Source organism: Ceratotherium simum, chromosome 7, assembly GCF_057802395.1.
Source record: "Ceratotherium simum simum isolate JZ-2026a chromosome 7, ASM5780239v1, whole genome shotgun sequence".
NCBI classification, from domain to species: domain Eukaryota; kingdom Metazoa; phylum Chordata; class Mammalia; order Perissodactyla; family Rhinocerotidae; genus Ceratotherium; species Ceratotherium simum.
In genome coordinates, this window is record NC_141906.1 from 24,090,921 (window position 1) to 24,113,877 (window position 22,957).

Consider the following 22,957-nt stretch of genomic DNA (forward strand, 5'->3'; position numbering starts at 1 on the left):
TTCTACCTCTGATTTGCCATATAACTCCAGTTGACAGATTGCTTCCTTTATCTGCTTTTCTGAAAAATGTCCATCCTCATATGGTTGACATGGAGGCACCGTGCCTGTGTAATGACAGCCCACTCATTGATTCACCATAGCACTTTGGACTAGCAGTAGGAATCTGACTTAAGCTGAGCCAAAGAGATCTTTCTCCAAAGTTTTTAGACAGTCACTCTCCAGTAGACAAAATTTTAAAATGTAAAACTCAGAAACTCTGTTTCCAGGCCGTGGAGAAAACCAATCTGTGGTATGATATATAGCTACCACACAGAGAAAACAGAGATGATAGATGGAGGGGTATAGTTCCAGTTCTTCCCATGGTTTAATATCCTTGCCCTTCCTACCACCTAGTTCCTAAGTCTTTCCTTCAACCTGATAAGATAGTAAGTTGCAATTTTGCTTGTAACCTGTGTTCTATTTTTTTCAACTGCAACTCAAGAGACAGAACAATGTTGGGGCCGCCCGCTGGCACAGGCGGTTAAGTGCGCACACTCCCCTGTGGCGGCCTGGGGTTCGCCGGTTCGGATCTCAGGAGCGCACAGACGCGCAGCTTGTCAAGCCATGCTGTGGCAGCGTCCCATATAGAGTGGAGGAAGATGGGCATGGATGTCAGCCCAAGGCCAGTCTTCCTCAGCAAAAAGAGGTGGATTGGCAGATGATAGCTCAGGGCCGATTTTCCTAACCAAAAAAAAAAAAAAACTAAGAGCAATATCCTTTGCAACTTATCTAACCTTCCTATTTTTTTTTTTTCTTATTTGTATACTGGCAATAGTCACTATTCCCTATGTAGCTAGGATGTTGATAAAATTCAAAGATAATGGAAGAGAATGTGCCTTGAATGGGCAATCCATATAGAGGTAATTAAAGTTATTTTGCAATAAAATTCTAAACTTGAACAAATGATTCCAAGCACTCTTTTGGAGAAAACAAAATGATTTTTTACTGTTTTTACCTCTCTAGTGAAACTGTGGACTGAACAGTATGTTTAGCACAGGACTCTGCACCCCATAGCTGCCTAACAAATTCTGTGTGAATGGCCCAGTCAGTCATAGGACAGTAAATGTAGACTTTCCAAGAGTATTAAAAAAATGTTCTGGACAATGCACTAAGGGGAGCCTTAAGGAAGCTTGTGGCAACAAGCTTGGCAACAGATCCTTCGAGGACAGCATCTGGATGGATGTGGAGCAGTGGTAGGAACCATGAGGTGATCAGCCAGAGTGGTTTAATGCAGGGCAGGATATAGAGGCTGAAAACCCACAGCAGAGCCACAAGTAATCAGCCTTTAAACTGGGATAGGTGAACTTAACTGTTTTTAGAGACAGCTGTGATGAGAGAAGCTGTGTTCTTTTCCAACAGATCAGGCTGAGTCTTCTACCAGTGATCAGCAATTTCACAGTCCAAAGATTAGGGGGAGGAGAGAGGCAGTCACTGAAGAGTTCTCCAGATTAACACAATAGCTTCCATGTTTCCACCTGGAGGGGGCATAAGAACAATAGTAATGCCCTATATAGAGTACTTGGCAGCTTAAAAATTGCCTCAAACACAATCTCATTTAATCCTCATAGAATCCTGTTAATTAAATATGCTTTTTGACATTCAAAAAATCTGAGAATCAGATGAATTCAGTGACTGTATAGTAAAAATGCAACTTCAAATTTTCAGTTATTTAACACAGTAAAACATTATTTGCTATTCACACAGAAAAGAAAAAATGATGATGTTTCAGGTTGAATGACTCTACTGATAGCTCTCCTCCAAGTGTTTTTTTCCCAGCTTTGTTAAGATGTAATTGACATATAACACTGTGTAAGTTTAACAGGTACAATGTGTTGATTTGATACACTTATATATTGCAAAATCATTACCATGGTGTTAGCTAACACTTCCATCATGTCACATAATTATCATTTCTTTTTGTAGCCAGAACATTTAAGATCTACTCTTTTAGCAACTTTCAAGTATATAATACAGTACTGTTAGCTATAATAATTATACTATACATTAGATCTTCAGAATTTGTCTTATGTCTGGAAGTTTGTATCCTTTGATCAATATCTCCTCATTTCCTCCATTCCACCCACCTCAGCCCCTGGTAACCACCATTCTACTTGTTCTATGAGTTTGCTTTTTTAGATTCCACACATAAATGATATCATGCAGTATTTGTCTTTCTCTATCTGACTTATTTCACTCTAACACTTCACACTTCTGCTTCCCTCTTTCACTTATAAGGACCCTTGTGATTACATTGGCCCCACCCACATAATCCAGAATAACATCTGCTGATTCGTGATCTTAATTCTGTCTGCAACTTTAATTCCCCTTTGCCATGTATGCTAATATAGTCACAGCTTCTAGAGATTAGGATGTAGACATCTTTGGGGGGCATGATGCTGCCTACCACAGAAGGCTAAAAAAAAAAACCTCAGAGCTTTGCAGAGATGGGAAAATGAACTGCTTCTAAACTCCAAATGATAAGAAATGGTTTTCAAAAGCTTCAAGCAAAATATCCCTATAAAATTTCTCAAAGTGCCTAAAGATGAAGATCATGTTATGAGTGTGCTGTTCAGCAAACATCTCAGACGGTTAAAGCAACTGAGAGCAAAGGTCAATTTAAAGGTGGTACCTTCCCACTAAAGCTTCACAGTCCCAAATTAGTCTCCATTTAGTTCTGAGGGATGTGCATGGGAATGACAAAGGGAAAAATAGAGAAAAATTGAGTATTATGTCTTTAAAAGACTTTGGAGCATGTTTACTGGTACATAAGTGGAACCAAATAAATGAGAAGCGTACTAGGTTTTTAATCAACATATATCACCAAAGAAACCAAGAGTTCAGCTAACTCTTGACTATTCAAGAGTTAACAGAACCCTTGGGACCCAACCTTTCAGCACCAGGAAGTGGACTAAGAAAGTTGTGCTGTCCCCAAGAAGGACATATTCTCGAACACCCATTTTAGATATGGCCCAAGAAGATAATGAAGAAAGAAGCTTTCAGAGAAGCCTCTAGGGGTCACAGAGAGGAAAGAACAAGAGAATTTCTGCAAGAGTCTAATCAAGAAATTTCTCCCAAACTCGGGGCACCAAGACTTCTCAATGTCTTCCCAATGGAGATTTCAAAATTGCTACAAATTAATGACTATTGTGTGTCATATTCTTCATCTTTGCAAGTGGGAGAAGTTATTGTTTTTAAACATACCTGTTATACTATTATATATTTAATAAGAGGGTGATGAGTGAGCAGATAAATTTTTTTAAGTCATAGATCTCTAGACCAAGAAGAGCCCCAACCAAATCTGATGGAGAAGTTCTTGTATATCACCTCAGATCCTACACTTTGAGCTGAGTGAAGTGCCTGGATGAGACTTTGGGGTCTCTCCTATAGAGAAGATTTGTGTGTGTTTTATACATGAGAAGAAGGGAACAAAAAAATAGTAAGTGGCCAAAAGCATAGATGGTGGCAGAAACAATTAGCACTCACTGCAAATCCAGAGACACTCCTACATTTCCCACCTTCCCTTGCAGTTGAGTTGGGGCCATGTTAAGACAACAGGCTCACCAAATGAAAATGTGAACAAAAGTGATGAATCACTTCAAGACCAAAGCAGTTAATAATTGGAGTGCCTCACTTTCCCTGATTTGGCAAATCTGAAAAATGCGTGCTGATATAACAATTTCACAGAACGGAGGGATCCACGATTTCTGAGTCACTAAATGGAGAATAGATCTTTTTGACACACTATAGTTTAAATGAGAGAGTAATTAAATTTGTTTTGCTAATTCACTGACGTTAAGCATAGTTTAATCTATCATACTACAGACATGTTTATTTTGAGATGTCTAATAGACAAACAACTAGAGATGTCAAGAAGTAGTTGAATATATGAATGTGGATCTCAAGGGAAAAGTCTAGGCTGGATATATCAATTTGGAAGTCATCCTAATTTAAAAATGGAATTTTAAAGCCATAAAACTGTCTCTAAGTAAGAAAAAATAGATAGAGAAGATGACATAGAATCATAGAGTATTACCTTGCTTTTTCTTTTTAACATCTGAATACTTGTGGGATATATCAAATTTTCCATTACCAGTGTGACCCCCATAACTTCTTTGTTCATGTGTCTAGCTCCAAGAATCAGCTCTCTAAGGGCAATGCCTGTGTCTGTGTCAATCCACCCATTTTCTGCATGAGTAAAGAGGTTTTTTAAAATATAATAATGGTATATAAGGAGAGTTCCTTACATATAAAAAGTAGTCAATATCAACATTAGTCTGTTTCAACAGCTTAATATATTTTTTAAAAGCCCTCTTTTATATTTATTACCTAATTTGATTTGTAAAACCAATGTGTGCTGATGATGGCAGTGGTGTTAGAGGTGATGGTGGTCATCATACAGTATTGGAAGGTAAGCAGGGGAAAGCAGAGGAGCCTCTGGAAATATTGGAAAACTCATATATCAAATCTAAAATATCTTCAAATTAGAATTATAGCCAACATTGAGAGCCCACTAAATGCTGAGCAATATACCAAGGAGTTTATATATTTAATTTAATCCTTACAAAGACCTTTGAGCATAGGTACAAGTGAGTCCACTTTATAGTTAAGGCTAAATTTCTAAAAGGTGGGAATTTGCCCATGGTCAAAAACCAGAATGTAAGGGAGCTAGGATTTGAATTCAGATGCATTTTATTTCAAAGCCCGTGTGCTTTCTGCTGCAACACGCTACAAAACCTAAACTTGGTTGGTAAGTTCTCTTTTTTTTCTGCTCGTAAGAGAAAACTATGAAGGAACCATGAGCTTTCTCAAGGTGTCCCCACAATAGATAACATGTGAGCCAGACTGTCCCTGATTTGCTTAGTCTTTGCTCCGTAGATGATAGGATTAAGCATGGGGGGAATTAACACATAGAGATTTGCCAGAAGAATGTGTACATGGCGGGGGATATTCTTGCCAAAGCAGTGGGTCAGGAAAGTAAAAAAGGTTGGGATGAAGAAGAAAAGAATGACTCCAATGTGAGAACCACAGTTCCTGAGAGCCTTGTGCCAGGCATCCTGGGAAGGAAGTCTAAACACAGCTTGGAGGATCAAAGTGTAGGAAATACCAATGAGTACAACATCTACCAAAACTGATGCCATTGGCACTGAGAAGCCATGCCAGATGTTGACAGTGATATCAGCACAGGCCCATCTGGCCACCCCAATGTGTTCACAGTATGAGTGGGGGATGATATTCGTCCTACAGTAAGGCAGCTTCTTCAACAGGAATATGATAGGGAAAATGGTCCCAATGCTTCATCCCCAGGTTGCCAGGGTCATTTTTACAATTACCATAGAAGTTAAGATGACTGTGTATCTCAAGGGAATACAAATGGCCACGTAGCAGTCACACTCAATTAATTCATGGCCAGCAGGATTCCTGACTCAGCCACAAAGGCAATGTGGATGAAACACATCTGAGTGATGCAGGCATCAGAGGCAATCTCTCCAGCAGGGAACCAGAAGATAGCTAGGGGCTTGAGCACAGGGGTGGTGGACAGCAGGATGTCAGTTCCAGCCAGCATGGATAGGAAGACTCGCACGGGTTCATGGAGGGTGCATTCATTGAGAACAACAAGGATGAAGGCTCCATTTCCCAAGACTGCAGTGATGTACATGAGGAAGAAGGGGATGGAAAGCCAAGTGTGGTAGTTTTCCAGTCCTCGGATGCAAAATAGGATGAATATGGTGGGGTGAAAGGTGGTGAGGCTAGCACCAAATATGCCTGCTTTGCAGTCTCTCCGTGAAGACTAGAGAAAGTGAGAGTCAGTGGTCAGAACCAGCTCTACGTTTCACTGAAAGTTGAACATTAGATAATGAAATCAATCACTAATGTCTTGACTTAGAGTATGTAATGTTATGTTTTCAGTTCCTACATTATCATTGCAAACATAAATATGAACATAGGTTCCTGATCACAACTCAGCATTATCTAGAATCCATGCATACCACGCCATTCTCGCTAACACGCTCCTACGCAGGCTTTCGTCATCCTTCACCTGTTCTGTTGCAGTAGCTTCCTCACTAATCTGGTCTCCCCATCTCCCAGCTTCCCATCCTCAACCCCTCCATACCCTATGTTGCAGCCTGGACGGTATGCCCCAAACAAAAATCTTATTGTGTTTTCTCTTACAGCTCTTATATAATGATTTATTGATTACAAGATAAAGCCCAGACTTCTCAAGCATGCAAAGCCTTCCACAATCCCACTGGTACTCTCCTCTCTAGCTTTAAGCCACTTCAGGTACTCTAACAAAGCTAAATTAGACTACAATCCATTCTCCACACAAGATCTGAGTTTTCCAACCTTCATGACTTTGCTCAAACTTTTCTCTTAATCTGGAACATACTCTTCTGCATTTGGTCTTTATTAAACTCCTATTGATCTACCAGTTCACGGCTTCAATATTTATTATCTGGGAAGCCTTCCCCAGGCTCAAATTCTGGGTTTCCAACTTTCTGATTATTGACAAAAAGCAACTTTCAAATCTCAAAAATTTAGCCTTCTCTTTGAAAATTCATATTTATCTTGCAAGGATTAAATTAAATACTTTCTGCAAACTGCCTAGTATATTGTCTGGCATAGAAACACTAAATAAATGCTAATTATTATTATTTAGTGGGTCAGTAAAACTTAACAAAGAGTTCAGGAACTAACGTATTTGGAATTTAAAATGTAATAAAGTAGCATTTCAAGTTAGTGGGGAAAGAAGGGGTACTCAATTAATGGCATTAGGATATTGGACTATGTTATTTTTGTTAGTGAATAAATTAGTTCACATATCACTCAGTAAACATACAGAAATTCCAGAAATATTAAAGATGCACATTTAAAAAATAAAACTACAAAATATTAAAAATTAAAATAAAGGTCTTAGGAGAAAACAGGAAAATATTTTAGGGGTTGGCAAGATCTTCCTAAGATAAGAAAACCATTTTTCATAGACATTAACAATTGAATGATGTAATTGTGCAAAAATGCAGTCAAGGATAAATAAAAATCCTAGAAGAACTTACAAAGCATGTAATGGACTAAAGGTTAAGATCCTTAAATACTAAAAATTGGTATAAATGAATAAGCAAAAATTAGAAAATGTACAAAGAATCAAAGAAGGTAATTCAAAATACAAGAAAAATAAATGACCAATATAGGTATGAACAGATGCTCAAAATTTAAAGAAATGCAAATCAGTATCATATTAAAATATTGTCATTTTCCTGTCAAATTGGAAAACATAAGAATAACAATTAGCCTCCAGTGCTGGTGGCACAACATGAGAACATATAGATATATTTATAAAGATATTCATTGCTACACTGTTGCAATTGTAAAAGAAATGTATATTACAAATTCCACATCCATCAATAGGGCAATAAATAATTTATGGTACATATATTACAATGGAATGTTTTGTTTCCATTTTTAAAAAAGGAGTATTCATCATGGCATATAGTTAAGTGAAATGAAGATTCACTTGTGTAAGATAATTCTATTTCTCTCTCTGTGTATCAGTTAGGACACTTTACGTTATAAGTAACAGAAAATTCAAACCCACTCTGGCTTGAGCACAAATGGAAATGTCCTTGCTCCTGAAACTGAAAAGTATGTTTCTAGTATCAAGTTTTTCTAAAGATTCAAGACATCATCAGGGGCTCCATTCTTTGTGACTCTCAGCTCTGCCCTCCAGGTCTTGACTCTCCTTGGGCCAGGCCTAAGGTGAGACAAGTGAGGCACTTACCCCGGGTACAAAATGTAAGTGTGTACCAAAAAGCTCAGTAAACACGATAAATAATATTTTAATACAATCTTTTTAAAATAAAAATTAATTCAAAATATTCATGATGAACAAAATATCAAAATTTTAAATAAAGATAGGATTGACAATGCTATACTGAGCCATACTGGAGCCCAAGGAAAAAGGAAAAATGACAGTTCCTATATATATGCTTTCATGTGTTTTTAATGGTTAAATTTTTCCATAATTTTATTTTGAAATATTTATGAGTTTCTTCCATTAAAGCCAATAAAAGTATAATAAATTCTAATTTTTCTATAAATAATATATTTAAACTTAAACTAATGTCATGAGTTTTAATATACCTTCTTTTAAATGTTTCAATGTTTTTTAAACCACTTTAATATTCTGGAAAAAAATTAACCCTAGTCCCAGCCCTGCATAGTAAAATATGTCTGCAGCAGTTCACGATGTCAAGATGTATAGACCAGGTAGTGTGTGCTAAACTACATTATCCAGAGGACTAGATCTTGTCTGATCAATAGTTTATTGGAACAGGAAAACCTAAAAATCCCAGGAACCAAACATTTATTCCCTCCCAGAATCTTTTTTCCCAGTTCAACAGAAAGATCTTCCCCAACATGTGAAAGAAGCTGCCAGATGCATATTCTGGGGTGAAATAGCACACTATTTGTACCTCATCTGCAGGAATCCCTTGGGTGAGGACAGAGCTTCCACTCCATTATGTTTTTAGGGAGCATCTGGTTTAATTAGACAGAAGCTGACTCCAGCAGGTCCAGCCTCCAGAGCTCACTGACTCAGGAACAAGAGAGTGTGGATAATGTAACTATGTCCTACTTGCAGCAGTCTGTACAAACTGCATCTGCTAATGACTCCATATTTATAGCTAACATATGGACACAGAGTGGATTTAGGTTATTGCTAGTCAATACATAGACTTAAAGCTCTGCCTATACTTGCTAGACCTCAGTGTACGTAGGAATCTGTGCAGATATAGAAGAAATAGTAGATCAGAAGCAGCTAAGTGGTGTGGTGTGCATGTGTGTGTGAAAATGATTTTCAGTAATAAAATTAGACAGTATTTAGCAGTGAAGGGTCCAGAGGTCAACCACTTCCCCATATTTCAAATTAGTCAATCTATAAATATACATATTGAACCCTATCCAGATGCTGGAACTATAATGGTGAATAAGACATATTCTATGCCTCATAGAACTCAAGTTCTGGTGGTTTCATAGAGTAATTAATATTCAGCTGAAACCATAATTGTCATTGCTGTGGAAACCCAGAGGACAAGATGGTCACCTCTGATTTGGGGGGATCAGCAAAGACTTCAAAGAGGAGTTGACATCAGGACTCTACCGTCTGCCAGCTGTGTGGTCTTGATTATTAATCCTTTCTGAACTTTGGGCGACCCTATGTATATAACAAAGATTGACACAGTACTATCTCATGAGGTTGTACAAGGATTAAATGAGCTAATGCAGCATAACACTTAACCTGGTTCCTAGCATAGAGTAAGCTCTTACTAAACATTAGCTATTTTTGTAATTATTATTATCATTAATATTATTATATTATATATCAATGTATTACTATATGGTGGTGTGTGTTGAGATATTGACAGAAAAATAAGTTAGGACCAGATTACTAAATTAATACTTAGCTTAGAAATTACTCTGCAGTCCTGTGATTTCCAAACTGTGACCACAGAACACTAGATAATTTTAGAGATGAAAATTGATAGGCTATCAAAAAATTATATGGACATAGATACAAACATCTATGGTCACGTAAGTGTGAGAAACTGCAAACTGTGAACTCAGTCCTTCTTTTGGACAGCCATGTGCATGATTCACAGAGTATCAGCGTTATTCACGCTTATTTGACCATGGAACTTTTTATAAAATGTCCATTATGATGTCTGATATCTATTTCTACAGAATTTTCTGTGGAAAACACATCCGTAAGTAATGGAAAACACTCAAAAGTATTTGACAGAAAGTAGTATGATTTGTTCTGCATTTTAGAATACTTAACAGAGCCAATGTATAGTTTGTTACACTGTAAAATATTGAAAACATTGAAATCAATTAAAAAACTAATGTAATATCTGAGGTGAAAGATAATAAGGGACATAAGTAATTGGTAGAGGTAATATTAAAAGGAAAACTAACAATACTAATAACATAAATGAAGTATTTCTCAGATACTTACTATGAGCTAAGGATTGTAAGTGCTGTATATATTGTTCATTTCATTTAATAGTCTCAATAACCCTATGAGATGCTATTGCTATCCCCACTTTACAGATGAAAAAATTAAGGACTAAAAATGGTAAACAAATTTCACAAGTTCACACAGCTGGGAAACAGTGGGGACAAGACTTGAATCCTGATACGACTCCAAATACTATCCAGATAACCATTTAGAGGTACAATCAACATAAGTAACAACCAGTAACTTCTTGAGGAGCAGGCCAGACAGGAAGAAGTTAAGAAGCTCCTCAGTGTTTCCAGCTCAGTGAAGTTGGTGGGATCATCATAATCTAGTTCCCAAGAAAAGGAACAAAAACAGGAAGAAAAGCTAGCGTGTGTGGGAGTTCTATATTGTGGAGGAGATATCCAGCTGATAGGTTGATTTATGCATTTAAAACTCAAAAGAGAGTTCTAGGATGGAGGGAGAGATGTGGGACTCACTAGTGTTGGTGGTGGTCGAGGAAATGAGAGTACATGACCTTTGGAAACGGTATGAAAGAATGAGAGTCAAGATTCTGAACTCCTAGAGACCTCTCCAAATTTGCTAACCTGGTCATGAACAATGTGCTATAATTCCTAATACTGGGGATGGTCAGAAGACAGGTAGAAGAGAAAATCAAAAGTACTCTGCTTCCTCCCACTCTTGTCTATTTCCTAGTCTCTGAGATATAGCAAAGTTGTGAGAAGTAAGAGGCACGGCGATTAGCAGTTTATTTGCCCCACAACGCTAAATTGTCTTTAGGAGGAACTGATTTACTAGTCATTGGCTTTGTAATTTAGCTGATCATTTCAGTGTATCAGAGAGATGCATGTTCTAACTTTAGGGAGTAATTATGTTCTCACGCATTCTACAAGCATTCATTATATGCCAGGCATTTTGTGGTGCACTGAGAATTCAAATATGAATGACACACACTCTTCTGATTTCAAGGAGTTTACAGTCAGTTGGGGGTACAAATAAACAACCCACTACAATTCATTACACACATTTGGAGACTTGTAGAAGATGCAATAGGTATATGAATATAGGAGCCTTGGATTGCCTGGCAAAAGCTGGTAAGACTTCCCAGGGAAGGCAGTTCTTGAACTGAAATTTGAAGAATGAGCAAGAGTTTTCCAGATGCCTAAAGGGCATGCATGGCTGTTTTTCAAAAACACCTGCTATTGTAGAAGTGAGTGGAGAGCTACTTGAGTCTGTATAAAGAATCAATGCACATTTTGAGATTTTAAAAAAACTGGAACCCCTTCAGATGTTAAATGTAAAATTATTTTTATACATTTGCTCATAAATCACTTCAGGCAGCGTTCAGCTCCTTGTGTTTCCGGACTACCTCAGATCTACTGAGGATACCAAATGCTCACGTCAGAAGCATGTACACTTAGTTATTGTTTCAGGGTTGTGGGAAAGGGATGTGAGACAAGAAGAGGATAGAGAAAACAAAGAAACAGGAGAAGGAGGCAAAGAGGGAGAACCAGGAGAGAAGAAAAGAAAAAAGTTGGAGGAGGAAAAGATGAAGAAGCAGGAAAAGAGGAAGAAAAGGAAAAGCCGTCTCGGTCCAGGAAATCTCTGTATTTCACAGTTTCCTTAATATTAGTTTCCTTAATAAAGCTGGGAGTAGGGATTCATGGGGAGTCGTCAGCTCAGAAACGAAGCACAGCACCAAGCCTTGATGTCAAAAAACCAGTGTGCTACCCCCGCCCGGATCTGTTTTGTCTTCACACCATAGACAATGGGGTTGAGCATTGGTGGCACCACCACATAAAGATTGGCCAGCAGGATATGGACATGTTGAGGAAAGTTATGTCCAAAGCGGTGGGTCAATAATGTAAAGAAGGATGGAACATAAAACATGAGGATGACACAGAGGTGAGAGCCACAAGTGCTGAGGGCCTTTTGCTGGGCATGCTGAGAGGGCAAACGAAAGACTGCTCGGAGGATCAGTGAGTAAGACACAGCGATGAGGATCACATCCAAGATGACCGTGACAATGGGCACTGAGAACCCATACCAGATGTTAATGGTAATGTCAGCACAGGCTAAGCGGGCCACTCCAATATGCTCGCAGTAGGAATGGGGGATGATGTTGGTCTGGCAGAAGGGCAGCCGCCTCAGCAAGAAGATCACTGGAAAGATGATGCAGAAGCTTCGGGTGACAATAGCCAGAGCAATCCTTCCCACAATAGGCCATGTTAGCACTGTCGTATAATGCAAGGGGGCACAGATGGCCACAAAGCGGTCAAAGGCCATGGCTAATAGGATGGCTGACTCCCCCATAAACATCACGTGGACAAAGAAAACTTGGGTGACACAGGCATCAAAGGCAATGTCATAGGCATGGAGCCAAAATATGGCTAGGGCCTTGGGTACAGTAGTGGTGGACAGCAGGATGTCCGTGATGGCCAGCATGGAGAGGAAGCAGTACACGGGCTCATGAAGGTTGTGTTCTGTGATGATGACCATTATCAGGATGCTGTTCCCCAGGACTGCAGTGATATACATGAGACAGAGGGGAATTGACAGCCAAACATGATAAGCCTCCAACCCAGGGATGCCAACTAGGACAAAAACTGCAGGGTGGAAGATGGTAAGGTTGGCATGAGTCATGATGCACTTTAAGGTACTCTCTATCGTGACTTAGGAGCTGATGAGTCGCTGAAAGTGATAGGAACAGAAAGCATCTCTGAGTATGTCAGAGATCATAACAGATAGCATGGACTTCTGAATTGCGGGACTCTCCAGGGGAAAGTCCTTTCAGAGAATGCACATTTGGGTGTAGGATGACTTCCTGGCCTTTGGTGCCTCGTTTGCATGTAGAGCTTCTGTGGTAATTGTGCTTCCAGAACCAAGAGAGCCTTCACCCGGCCCCCAATCACCCTGCCCCCAAACTTTGGCCCACCTTACCTTTCTGACCCCATTCTACCATTGCCACCTAAGCAGAATTTGCCCCCTTACCTGTGCTGTACTTTTTTCTTCCCCCAAGATTTTGCTCCTTCTGTGTTTACCTGAACTTCCTTTCCATTGCACTTCTGCTTACTCAAATTTTAACTTTAAAATACCTCCTTAGGGCACACCACTTTGTAATGGCCTGTGTTTGTAACAATATGTCTCCTTCCTGAAGATCTATTAGCTAAGCTATATCTTAACTTGATTATATTTAATCACATTAAATTTATCCAGGTATTAGGTTGAATATTTCATACAAGACTTGCCTAGTGTCTTAGCACTGTGGCTTCCTGTGCGTGGCAATGGAGCACCAAGTAGAAATCCAGAAGGTGCCTAAGGGATATATTTCTCCACTCTCACCCAGATTCAGATCTTCCCTAAAGGCAGTGAGGAGTGGGGCATCCAATAAAATTGTGAGGGGCCATATTCGTCACCTGCTCTTCATGAACTTCTCATGCTCCTCCTCAAATAGTCCCATACAAGTTGCTTTTGATTGCGTCTAGATCTCCTTATCCTTAAGAACCTCCAGGAAAACTATTCTGAACACAGGGAATCAATACACTCCTTTCTGTCTCCATTAATATAACCTTCCTTGTCACCCTACTTGTTCCTTAACCCTCAAAAAGATTCAGGTTTCCCTGCAGCTAAGAAGGATAAAACATAGGGCCTTTCTTGCCTGAGCTCTCCCCGTTACCCAGGTAAGATCTGTTTCCTTCTGAAGCTCTGGACTATCTGTTGTTTATTAGGATGAGGGAAAGGATAAGTGATTAAGAATCTGGAAGGGAACATGGACAAAAGGGACCATGGAGACAGTCAGGAGTATAGACAGATAAATACTAGATGGATCTTCCAGGGAGGAAGGCATCACAAGGAATGAAACCCTCAGTTTGTGAATCCATCCCGCTGCCTCTTTGCAGATGCACTTGCAGAACATGATGGGCTGTGAGGAGGGAGCAATGGGTCTCCAGCTGGGTACAAGGAAGGGAACAGGGCCATATTCAGACAAGTAAGGGCCCCAGGTGGGCTAATAATTTGACATCCTTTAAGCTAGCATATTTTAAATGTGCATTCAACTTGTATTTAGAGGAGAGGCTGAGCTTTGCAGGGATAAACAGAGAAGAAGGGCCGCAGCTAGCACTGGTCTGTTTCTATTCTAGAGCACTGGCCCCAAATTTATTTAAACAAAAGCCCTACCAGAAGAAAAAATTTATTGTCCTTAGAAGGAAATTTACTGAAAATTTTTCTCACTACTTCTCCCAACCCCATTAGTTATTACTAAGATATCCCTTTTCAATAAAAGATACCAAATCCTCATGAAAAAAACTCTGGCTCTCTGCTTACAATTCCAATGATGTTTTATAACCTCAATAGTGAGATACCAAATGCAGAGTGGGGAGAGGGGCAGCAAGGCCTGAGTGGCTGTTAATGAGGTTCTGGAAAGGAGGTTACCTTCTATGTGAAGAAGGGCTTTCATTTCATTCAGGACTCCATCTCAGCCCTGCTGAGGGTTCTCAGCAGGAGAGTTCTAAGCTCATTTAGGAAAGAGGTGAAAAGAGAGGAAGGTCACAGGTGCAAAGAGGCACATCCAAAGTCTCTCAGAAAGTACCTCCCAGAGCCCTGAAAAAAAGCAAGAAAAAAAGAGCCAAACAGCAGAGAAGGGGCAAGGAGCCCTGCTGAGTGGGAAAGAACACAGCACAGTAGATGAAGACACTGAGTTCTGGACCCAGACTTCCTGGGTTAATTTCCCAGGTCTTCCCTGAGTAGCTGGGTGATCTTGGGCAGTTACTTTACTTCTGCATGCCTCTATCTTTTAATTTGCAAGATGTGGATAACAATAAACTCCATGAGGTAATTAGGAAGATTAAATGAGTCAATTCATATTAGTACTCAGAAGAGTGGATTATTATTTTTGTTGTTATTATTATTATTTATAAACATTTTTGTTATTGTCCTATTGTATTTTTTCTAATAGGCAAAGCATCTTAGTGAACATTCAGCAACATTAAAGTCTTATTCTTCATCCAAATATGACCAAAATGAATTTCTTTTCCAGGAGTAAAGAAGAGGGAAAGGGATAAGAGAAGTGCCCAAGGACAGAAAAATAGCCTGAGAACAGATCTCTCAGATGGACCTGGTGTCTCAGAACACAGACCTGAGGGCTTTGACCTGCACCAGGCAGGTCCACCAGTGATGGACTTAGCTTGTGTTAGAAGTACCTAGCAGACTTTCTTCAAATGATCTGAGAAACACTCATCTGTCTTGGCAGAAACAAAGAGAGATTATCTCCATCATTTACAAGATCCCCAGGGACATGGCAGAGTGGTGGGAGTCATAGCTTCAGCTCTAGAACCAAGGAGAGTTCACTTCTAGAATCACAGGGAAGATTCGATCCAGGCTAAGGAGAACTGGAACCACTTCTTCCCTGCATCCCCTGACCAGACTCTGCTCTCTTTTTCTTCCTGTGAGTGTCATCCAGCCCTATTTTTTCGTTATGCCCATTCCCTCTGTAAGGGGTTAGATGAAGGCCTTTCACGTTTTTATGCAATCTTAATTTTGGAAGATTCTCCTAACATTGCTACGTTGTATTAAAATGTACCCAGAAACCACATCAGAAAAACTGCTAGATAGCTATAAGGAGTTGACTCTGTTAATTTTTTTCTAGCTGTATTACTAGACATTTATTTAAACAAGTATTAATTTCAATTTTCCATTTTCCTCATACACGTGCTTCAGATCTCATCTTTTTCACCACTCTTGGGTTCTTTAAAATACACAGGCTTCACACACCGAAGCCACATCCCTAATAAATAAAACAGCCTGCCACTCTCCCCAGATTATAAGGATGGGCTCTGTTTGCAGCATAATATATAGAAGAATTAGTTGTGAGATGTGCTGCAAGAAATTTGTTTCTACTAATATATAAGGTATCAAAATTTGTAAATGATTTTCCCTTTTAATAAATTGGAGCAAATTCAGGTTTATACCTCTAATAACTCCACTGTTGCTCACATGTACTTTAAGCCAGCATGTAAAGCCAGTGTTATCTATGCCTCAGAGGGACTGAGATACCCTTAATAATGACTCACATTTATTTTTTTTTTTGGGTGAGGAAGATTGGCTCTGAGCTAACATCTGTTGCCAATCTTGCTCTTTTTGCTGAGGAAACATCTGTGCTCATCCTCCTCTATTTTGTATGTGGGATGCTGCCACAGCATGACTTGATGAGCTGTACATGGTCCGTGCCCAGGATTTGAACCCATGAACCCCGGGCCACCAAATCAGACTATGCAAACATAACCATTATACCACCAGGCTGGCCCTGACTCACAGCTTTTAATAAATAGACATCTCAAGAAAAATTTCCACTTACCTATTTGTTTTTCTCCCTATGAACATTTTGGGAATTTTGTCAAAATTTGAGTAGTATATGGTGGTGCATCATGTGTAAATACCATCTGCCATATTCATTGTGATATGATGGTAAAAAGGTGGAGAACCCAATTCCAAGGCACAACCTCTTCTTCTACCAATCTCTATACCTGTTCTGCAAAATACAGGATGGGAGACAGAATGAGGAGGATTTTTCCAGTTTAGACACACCTGACACCCAGATTACCGAGAGAAAGTTTCCTCGAGAGTCCTCGCTGTGGGACTGGGGAGTTCACAGCACTAAGCACAGAGTCTGGCACATTGGAAGTACTTAGGAAATACTTGTTCAAGTGAACCATGGAATTAGTGAATGAATCTTTTACCAGTAGCTTTGTTTGTTGTGTTAAGGTGGTGATCAAAACCCGAACCATTTTCATCAGTAGCCCCCGCTGATAGCCCCTGTCCTGGTACAGTCTGATTCTGACTGCTCTATGAACTGCACTCAAACATTTTATCAAGAAGTCTCTCCTCCTTCACGTTCTCTTGGTGCTGTTCCTGATGCCCCTTTGCATTCCCACTCCTATCTCTAACGAGTGTCCCTCTCCTAGTCTCGTTGACATATCCCCCAATGCCCATACTCCCCACCCTGTGCTCTATCATGCTGCAATCCCTCTCTCATCCTTTGTCTCACCGACAGTTGTCTTTCTCCCAAAGATCCATTCCCTCTCTCTAAGCTCTAGTCTTTGTCCTTCATAGATACTTCTAAACACACAAACACACCTACACACACACGCCTGCCAATCTCTCCTCCTGCCACTGTCAATACTCTTAAACTCACCTACTACAGTACAGGATCAGCTGAAGGATTGAGAAAGTGGTAGAGAACAGCTAAAAACTTTGCTTGTTCTGAGAGAAGAGGAATGAGAAGAGAAGGCTGGAGACTGATCATGTTGGCATGAGGGGTGTCACTATTCCTGCTCAGTACCGGGTACTTATATTTAGAGACTGAGAAGCCACATGCTTCCTTTTTCTGGAGACAGGTGTCTGAATCACCCCTGGGATCATTGAGCATGGGGTTAATGAACCAAGGGAGAAATGAAAACTATTCCCCTACTGCCAAGAGGGAGCATTAACTCTAAGGATAGCAGCTCCAGACAAAACGCACGTAAAGTATTTTAAGACACAATATAAGAGTAGTGACAGAAATCTCAGCTACAAAATAATAACACAATAATAGCTAACATTTGTCAAGCCCATACGACTTCCCTGTCATTGTGTTAGGGTTTAACATAAAGTATCTCATTTAATTCTCAGAACAACCCAATGAGATTAGGCACTATTATTATATCCATTTGGAAAATTAGAAAACAGAGGCTTAGAGAAACCAAGTAGCTGATAAGGAGAGAAGACAAAAGCTCTCGGTGTTCAGACTCAGTCCAGAAACAGTGATTAACGGAGATGAGAGGGATAGTTTTGAAGGAACCCTGCAGGGTCAATCACTCACTGTAAATTCAAGAAAAAAGGAGACAGAATAAATGAAAGGCTGATTAAAATTTTCACACCATTAAAAGCAAATTTTACTTTGTGTGAGCACTTAATTCAAGCACTCTAACATTGTTGGGAGGAGAGTAACTTTTCCAAACTCATCTTATAACTTTTGGAGCAAAGAAGTTGCTAGGAACCCAATAAGGGAAAAAAAAAAAAAAAAAGAAAGAAAATACACCAATCCAGCAATCCCACTCAGATATTTACCTAAGAAAAATAAAAACATAAGTCCACTAAAGCCTTGTACAAAAATGTTCATAAGAGCTTCATTCATAGTAACCAAAAACTGCAAACAGCCCAAATGTCCTTCAAAAGAAGAATGGACAAACAAATGGGTAAACGAATTGTGACATGTTCATACAATGGAATAACATTTGGCAATCAAAATAAAGAAACTACTAAAACATGCAACAACACAGATTAAACTGAAGATCACTATGTCATGTGAAAGATGCCAGATACAAAAGGCTACATACCATGTGATTCCACTCATATGAGGTTCTATGACAGACAAAAATTAGTCGATGGTGATAGAAATCAGAATACTGATTGCCTCTGGGAGGGAGAAGGCAGAAGGGAGTTTCTTTGATGAAAATATTCTGTACGTTGATAAGAATGTGAGTTACATGTGTGTCTGCATTTGTCAAAAAAAGCAATTTTTTGGAGCATCAGGAAGGAATAATGAGCAATGAAAGGAGCAGAAACATGGGTAAATTCTTCTCATGAATTTTTTATATTATGAGCAATGATTAAAACAAAAATCATAACACCATCTGATACTTGAGATGATACATAAAAGTGAGAAGAGTAAAGGGATCTGAATGGAACTAAGGTTTCCAAACTTTACTAAAAGTGGTAAAATGTTGATACCCGTGGACTATAAGTCACATGTATATATTTTAGTAAAACTACTACAAAGAAAACTATACAAAGCCATATCCTCAAAAACTGTAAATAAATCAAGAAAGTATCCTAAAAATGTTCAAATAACTCACAGAAAGGCAAAAAACAAAAACAGAGGAAGAAGACACAGAGGAAACAAACAGAAGACAAATAATAAAATGGCAGACTTAAGCTCTAACATATTAATAATTACCTTAACTGTAAATGGTCTAAATATATCAATTGAAAAACAGATTGAGTATTTAAAAAAACACAACCCAAATATATGCTGTTTACAAGAAATTCACTTCAAATTCGATGACATAGCTAGGTTGAAAATAAAAGGATGGAAAAATATATATCATGCAAACATTCATCAAAAAAAAAGCAGGAATAGCTATATTAATATCAGATAAAGTAGATTTCAATGCAAAGAAAATTACTAGTCACAAAAAGACACGTTACATAATGATAAAAGGATCGATTCACTAGGAAGATATAATGATCCTAAGTATGTACACACCAAACAACAAAGCCTCAAAACACATGAAGCAAAAATTGAAAGAACTGAAAGGAAAAATAGAAAAATCACAATTATAATTTAGGAACTCAACAGCCCCCTCAGTGTTGAAGTTTTATCTCAGCAACTGATAGAACTACTAGACAGAATGTTAACAAGGATATAGGAAAATTGACCAATACAATCAACCAACAGCATCTGATTGACATATATAGAAGACTACACCCAACATCAGCAGAATATACATTTTTTTCAAGGACCCTGGACACTTACCAAGATAGACTTTATCTTGAGCCATAAAACAAACCTCAGCAATTTTTTTTTGTCAGAGGTTTCATGCATATCATTTTAGACATATATACAATTATACATATATAGTTAGGACAAATGCTTGAAAAAACAAAGCGTACAGTTTGGTCTTTTCTTTTTTTTATATAGCTAACATATGGTAGAAATATGGAAATATGCATACCGAAATATTAACAGTGGGTAGGTTCTCTAAGAGATGATATCTGGAGTGTTGTTTATTTTTCCTTTTTGTTTATTTCTACATTCTAATTTTTCTATAAGAGTACCTGAGTTGTATTATAAAACTGTTAAAGTTTATGTTTTAGAATCATATATGTATTCAAGTGAACTTCATTGTTAATCCAGGCTAATTTTTAAAAATTCTCTTTAATGTGTGTGGTAAAACATTTGTTAAGTCAAAGGAAGTACGATAGAATAGTAATATTGACTATTCACTTGTTCACATTATTTGAGTCACTTTCATTACTATATAATACCATGTTATTGAAATGAGTGCTTTTCCTGCTTAATAGTGTTATTCATTGTGGAAACTAGAAAATTTTCCCAGGATCAAAAACACAAAAAATATTAAGTATAAAAGTTTAAAACCATACTACATTTTGGAGGACTCAATTTTATTTTTTAAGGAAAATGGACTTGTTGCAATGCCATTAATATTTTCTTTTAATTAACCACCACATAACAGCAATGTTGTCATGCTTGAATGCCAAAAAGAAACATTCTGACATCATTGGAATTTATTGGTTTACATAGGAAAGGTGGAGGAGATAAAACACTATAAGTTAATAATGACTTAATTCCTTTGTTGAGATTATGGTGGTTCTACTTTCATATTATTCAATTTGTTCTTTATTTCTAAGCTTTCCCTAAAAAATTTAAAATATACATTTCTAAGATAATGTGAAAAAATTCTTAAAAAGTGTGATGTTTAATTTTATATGTCAATGTGACTAAGCTAACAGATGTCCAGATAGCTGTTAAACTTTATTTCTGTGTGTGTCTGTGAGGATGTCTCTGGAAAAGATAAAACATTTGAATCAGTAGACTGAGTAAAAAAAAAATCACCTTCACTAATGCAGGTGGACATCATCCAATCCAGTTAAAAGACTGAATGGAACAAAAATACAGAGGAAGGGCGAATTCTGTCTCTCTCTGCTTGAGCCGAGATATCCATCTTCTTCTGCACTTTGACATCAGCACTCCTGGTTCTCAGGCTCTCCAACTCAGGTCAGGACTTACACCATCAGCCTCCCAATTCTTAGGCCTTCAAACTCAAACTGAATCACACCATTGGCTTTCCTCATTCTCCAGCTTGCAGATAGAAGATTGTGGGACTACTCAGCCTCCACATGAGCCAATTCCTATAATAAATCTCTTCTTAGAGAGATAGATGAATAGAAGATAGATAGATAGATAGATAGATCCTATTGGTTTTGTTTCTCTGAAGAATTCTGTCTAATATATGACATTTGTTTATTCAATCAAACAGTTAAACACGCACACATTTGAACTGCTAACATGGATTGAGCATGAGATTGATTATAGAATTTATATAATATGTAGTTCTTGTTCTCGAATACCTTACAATACTGGAGGACTATAATTCACAAGGAAAATTGTAAAAATCTGGTCAATATTTGATAAAGAAGTATACAATATTCTATGGCAAAACAGAGTAGGAAAACCCATTACTTCCCAAGGAGTTAGGGAATTAAATACCAGAAGAAGAGATATCTGAAATGAGTAATGAAGTGTTTGAAAGGAGAATAGGAGTTCAAGATAAATATCAGACAAAGGAAGAAAAATGTGCAAGGGAGGCATTAAAGAATATGACATACTCCCTGAATAAGGAGATATTTATCATGATCAGGGCATATTGTAAGCTTGAGCAAAGGCAGAAAATGAAGTCAGATTAAATTAATCAAGACAAACTGGGGCCAATTCTTAGCAAAATTAAAAGAATTGAAATCACACAGATTATGTTCTCTGATCACAATGGAATCAAACTGGAAATCAGTAACAAAGAGAGAACAGGAAAATCTCTAAACACTTGAAAATTAAACACACTTCTAAGTAAACCATAAGTCAAAGAGGAATTCATCAAAGAAATTTTCAATCAATATAGAACCGAACGGAAATGAAAATATGAAATACCCAAATTTGTGAAATGTGGCTAAAGCAGTGCTGAGTGGGACTTTTTTATTGAGATATAATTGAAATATAACATTATATTAGTTTTGTGTGTGCAATATAATGATTTGATATATGTATATATTATGAAATGGTTATGTTAATGAGTCTAATTAACATCCATCACCACACATAGTTACAGTTTTTTTTCTTGTGATGAGAACTTTTAAGATCTACTCAGCAACTTTCAAATATACAATACAGTATTATTAACTATAGTCACTGTGCTGTAAATTACATACCCAGGACTAATTTTGTAGTTGGAAGTTTGTACCTTTTGACCACCTTTGCCCATTTTGCCCATCTCCCACCTCCCACCTTTGGCAACCATCAGTTTTCTGTATCTATAGGTTTTCTTTTTTTTTTTTTTAGATTCCACATATCAGTGAGATCATATGGTATTTCTCTTTTTCTGTCTGACTCATTTCTTTTATTATAATGCCCTAAAAGTTCACCTGTGTTGTCACCAATGGCGGGATTTCCTTCTTTGTATGGCTGAATAATATTCTATTGTATGTATGTGTATATATCAGTATATATATATATTTATATAGACACACACATATATATATCATATTATCTTCATCCATTCATCCATCAATGGACAAGAGGAATTTTTATAGCATTAAATATGCCTACATTAGAAAAAGAGAAAGGTCGCAAATCAAGAATCTAAGTTCCTATCTGAAGAAACTAGAGGAGAAAAAATAAACCCAAAGCAAACAGCATGAAGGAAATAATAAAGCTTACAGCAGAAATTAATAAAATTGAAAAAGAGAAAAATCAATGAAATAAAAAGCTGATTCTTCACAAAAATCAACAAAATTAATAAAACTCTAGCAAGACTAACAAAGATAAAAAAAGAGAAGATAGAAATCACTAATATCAGAAATGAAATGGGGGATATATCACTATAAATTCTACTATCACCAGAGATAGTAAGGAACTACTTTATGCTCATAAATTTGACTATTTCAAGGAAATGAACTAATTCCTCAGAAACTGCAAAGTACCAAAACTCAAGAGGAAGTAGGCAATCTGAATTATCCTATAACCATGTTAATATTAAAATTTTAATTAAAATATTCTGGACAAGAGATATCTAA

General features: G+C 37.8%; 1 protein-coding gene, 1 long non-coding RNA gene and 1 pseudogene across 2 annotated transcripts in view; all 3 read right to left on the minus strand.

The window, feature by feature from the left end:
* Positions 1-22,957, minus strand: part of LOC147916587 (uncharacterized) — a 90,233-nt gene continuing 67,276 nt past the window's right edge. The window contains exons 2-3 of the long non-coding RNA XR_015552790.1: positions 1,350-1,514; positions 1-720 (exon numbers count right to left, since the gene is read on the minus strand). This is a non-coding gene — a long non-coding RNA (uncharacterized LOC147916587). The remainder of the gene's footprint in view (positions 721-1,349; positions 1,515-22,957) is intronic.
* LOC101387080 (olfactory receptor 52B2-like) lies at positions 4,845-6,069 on the minus strand (annotated as a pseudogene).
* On the minus strand, positions 11,729-12,703 carry LOC101408938 (olfactory receptor 52B2). Its single transcript, XM_004418623.2, has one exon. It carries the CDS (start codon positions 12,695-12,697, stop codon positions 11,729-11,731), a length of 969 nt encoding a protein of 322 aa, XP_004418680.2. The 5' UTR covers positions 12,698-12,703.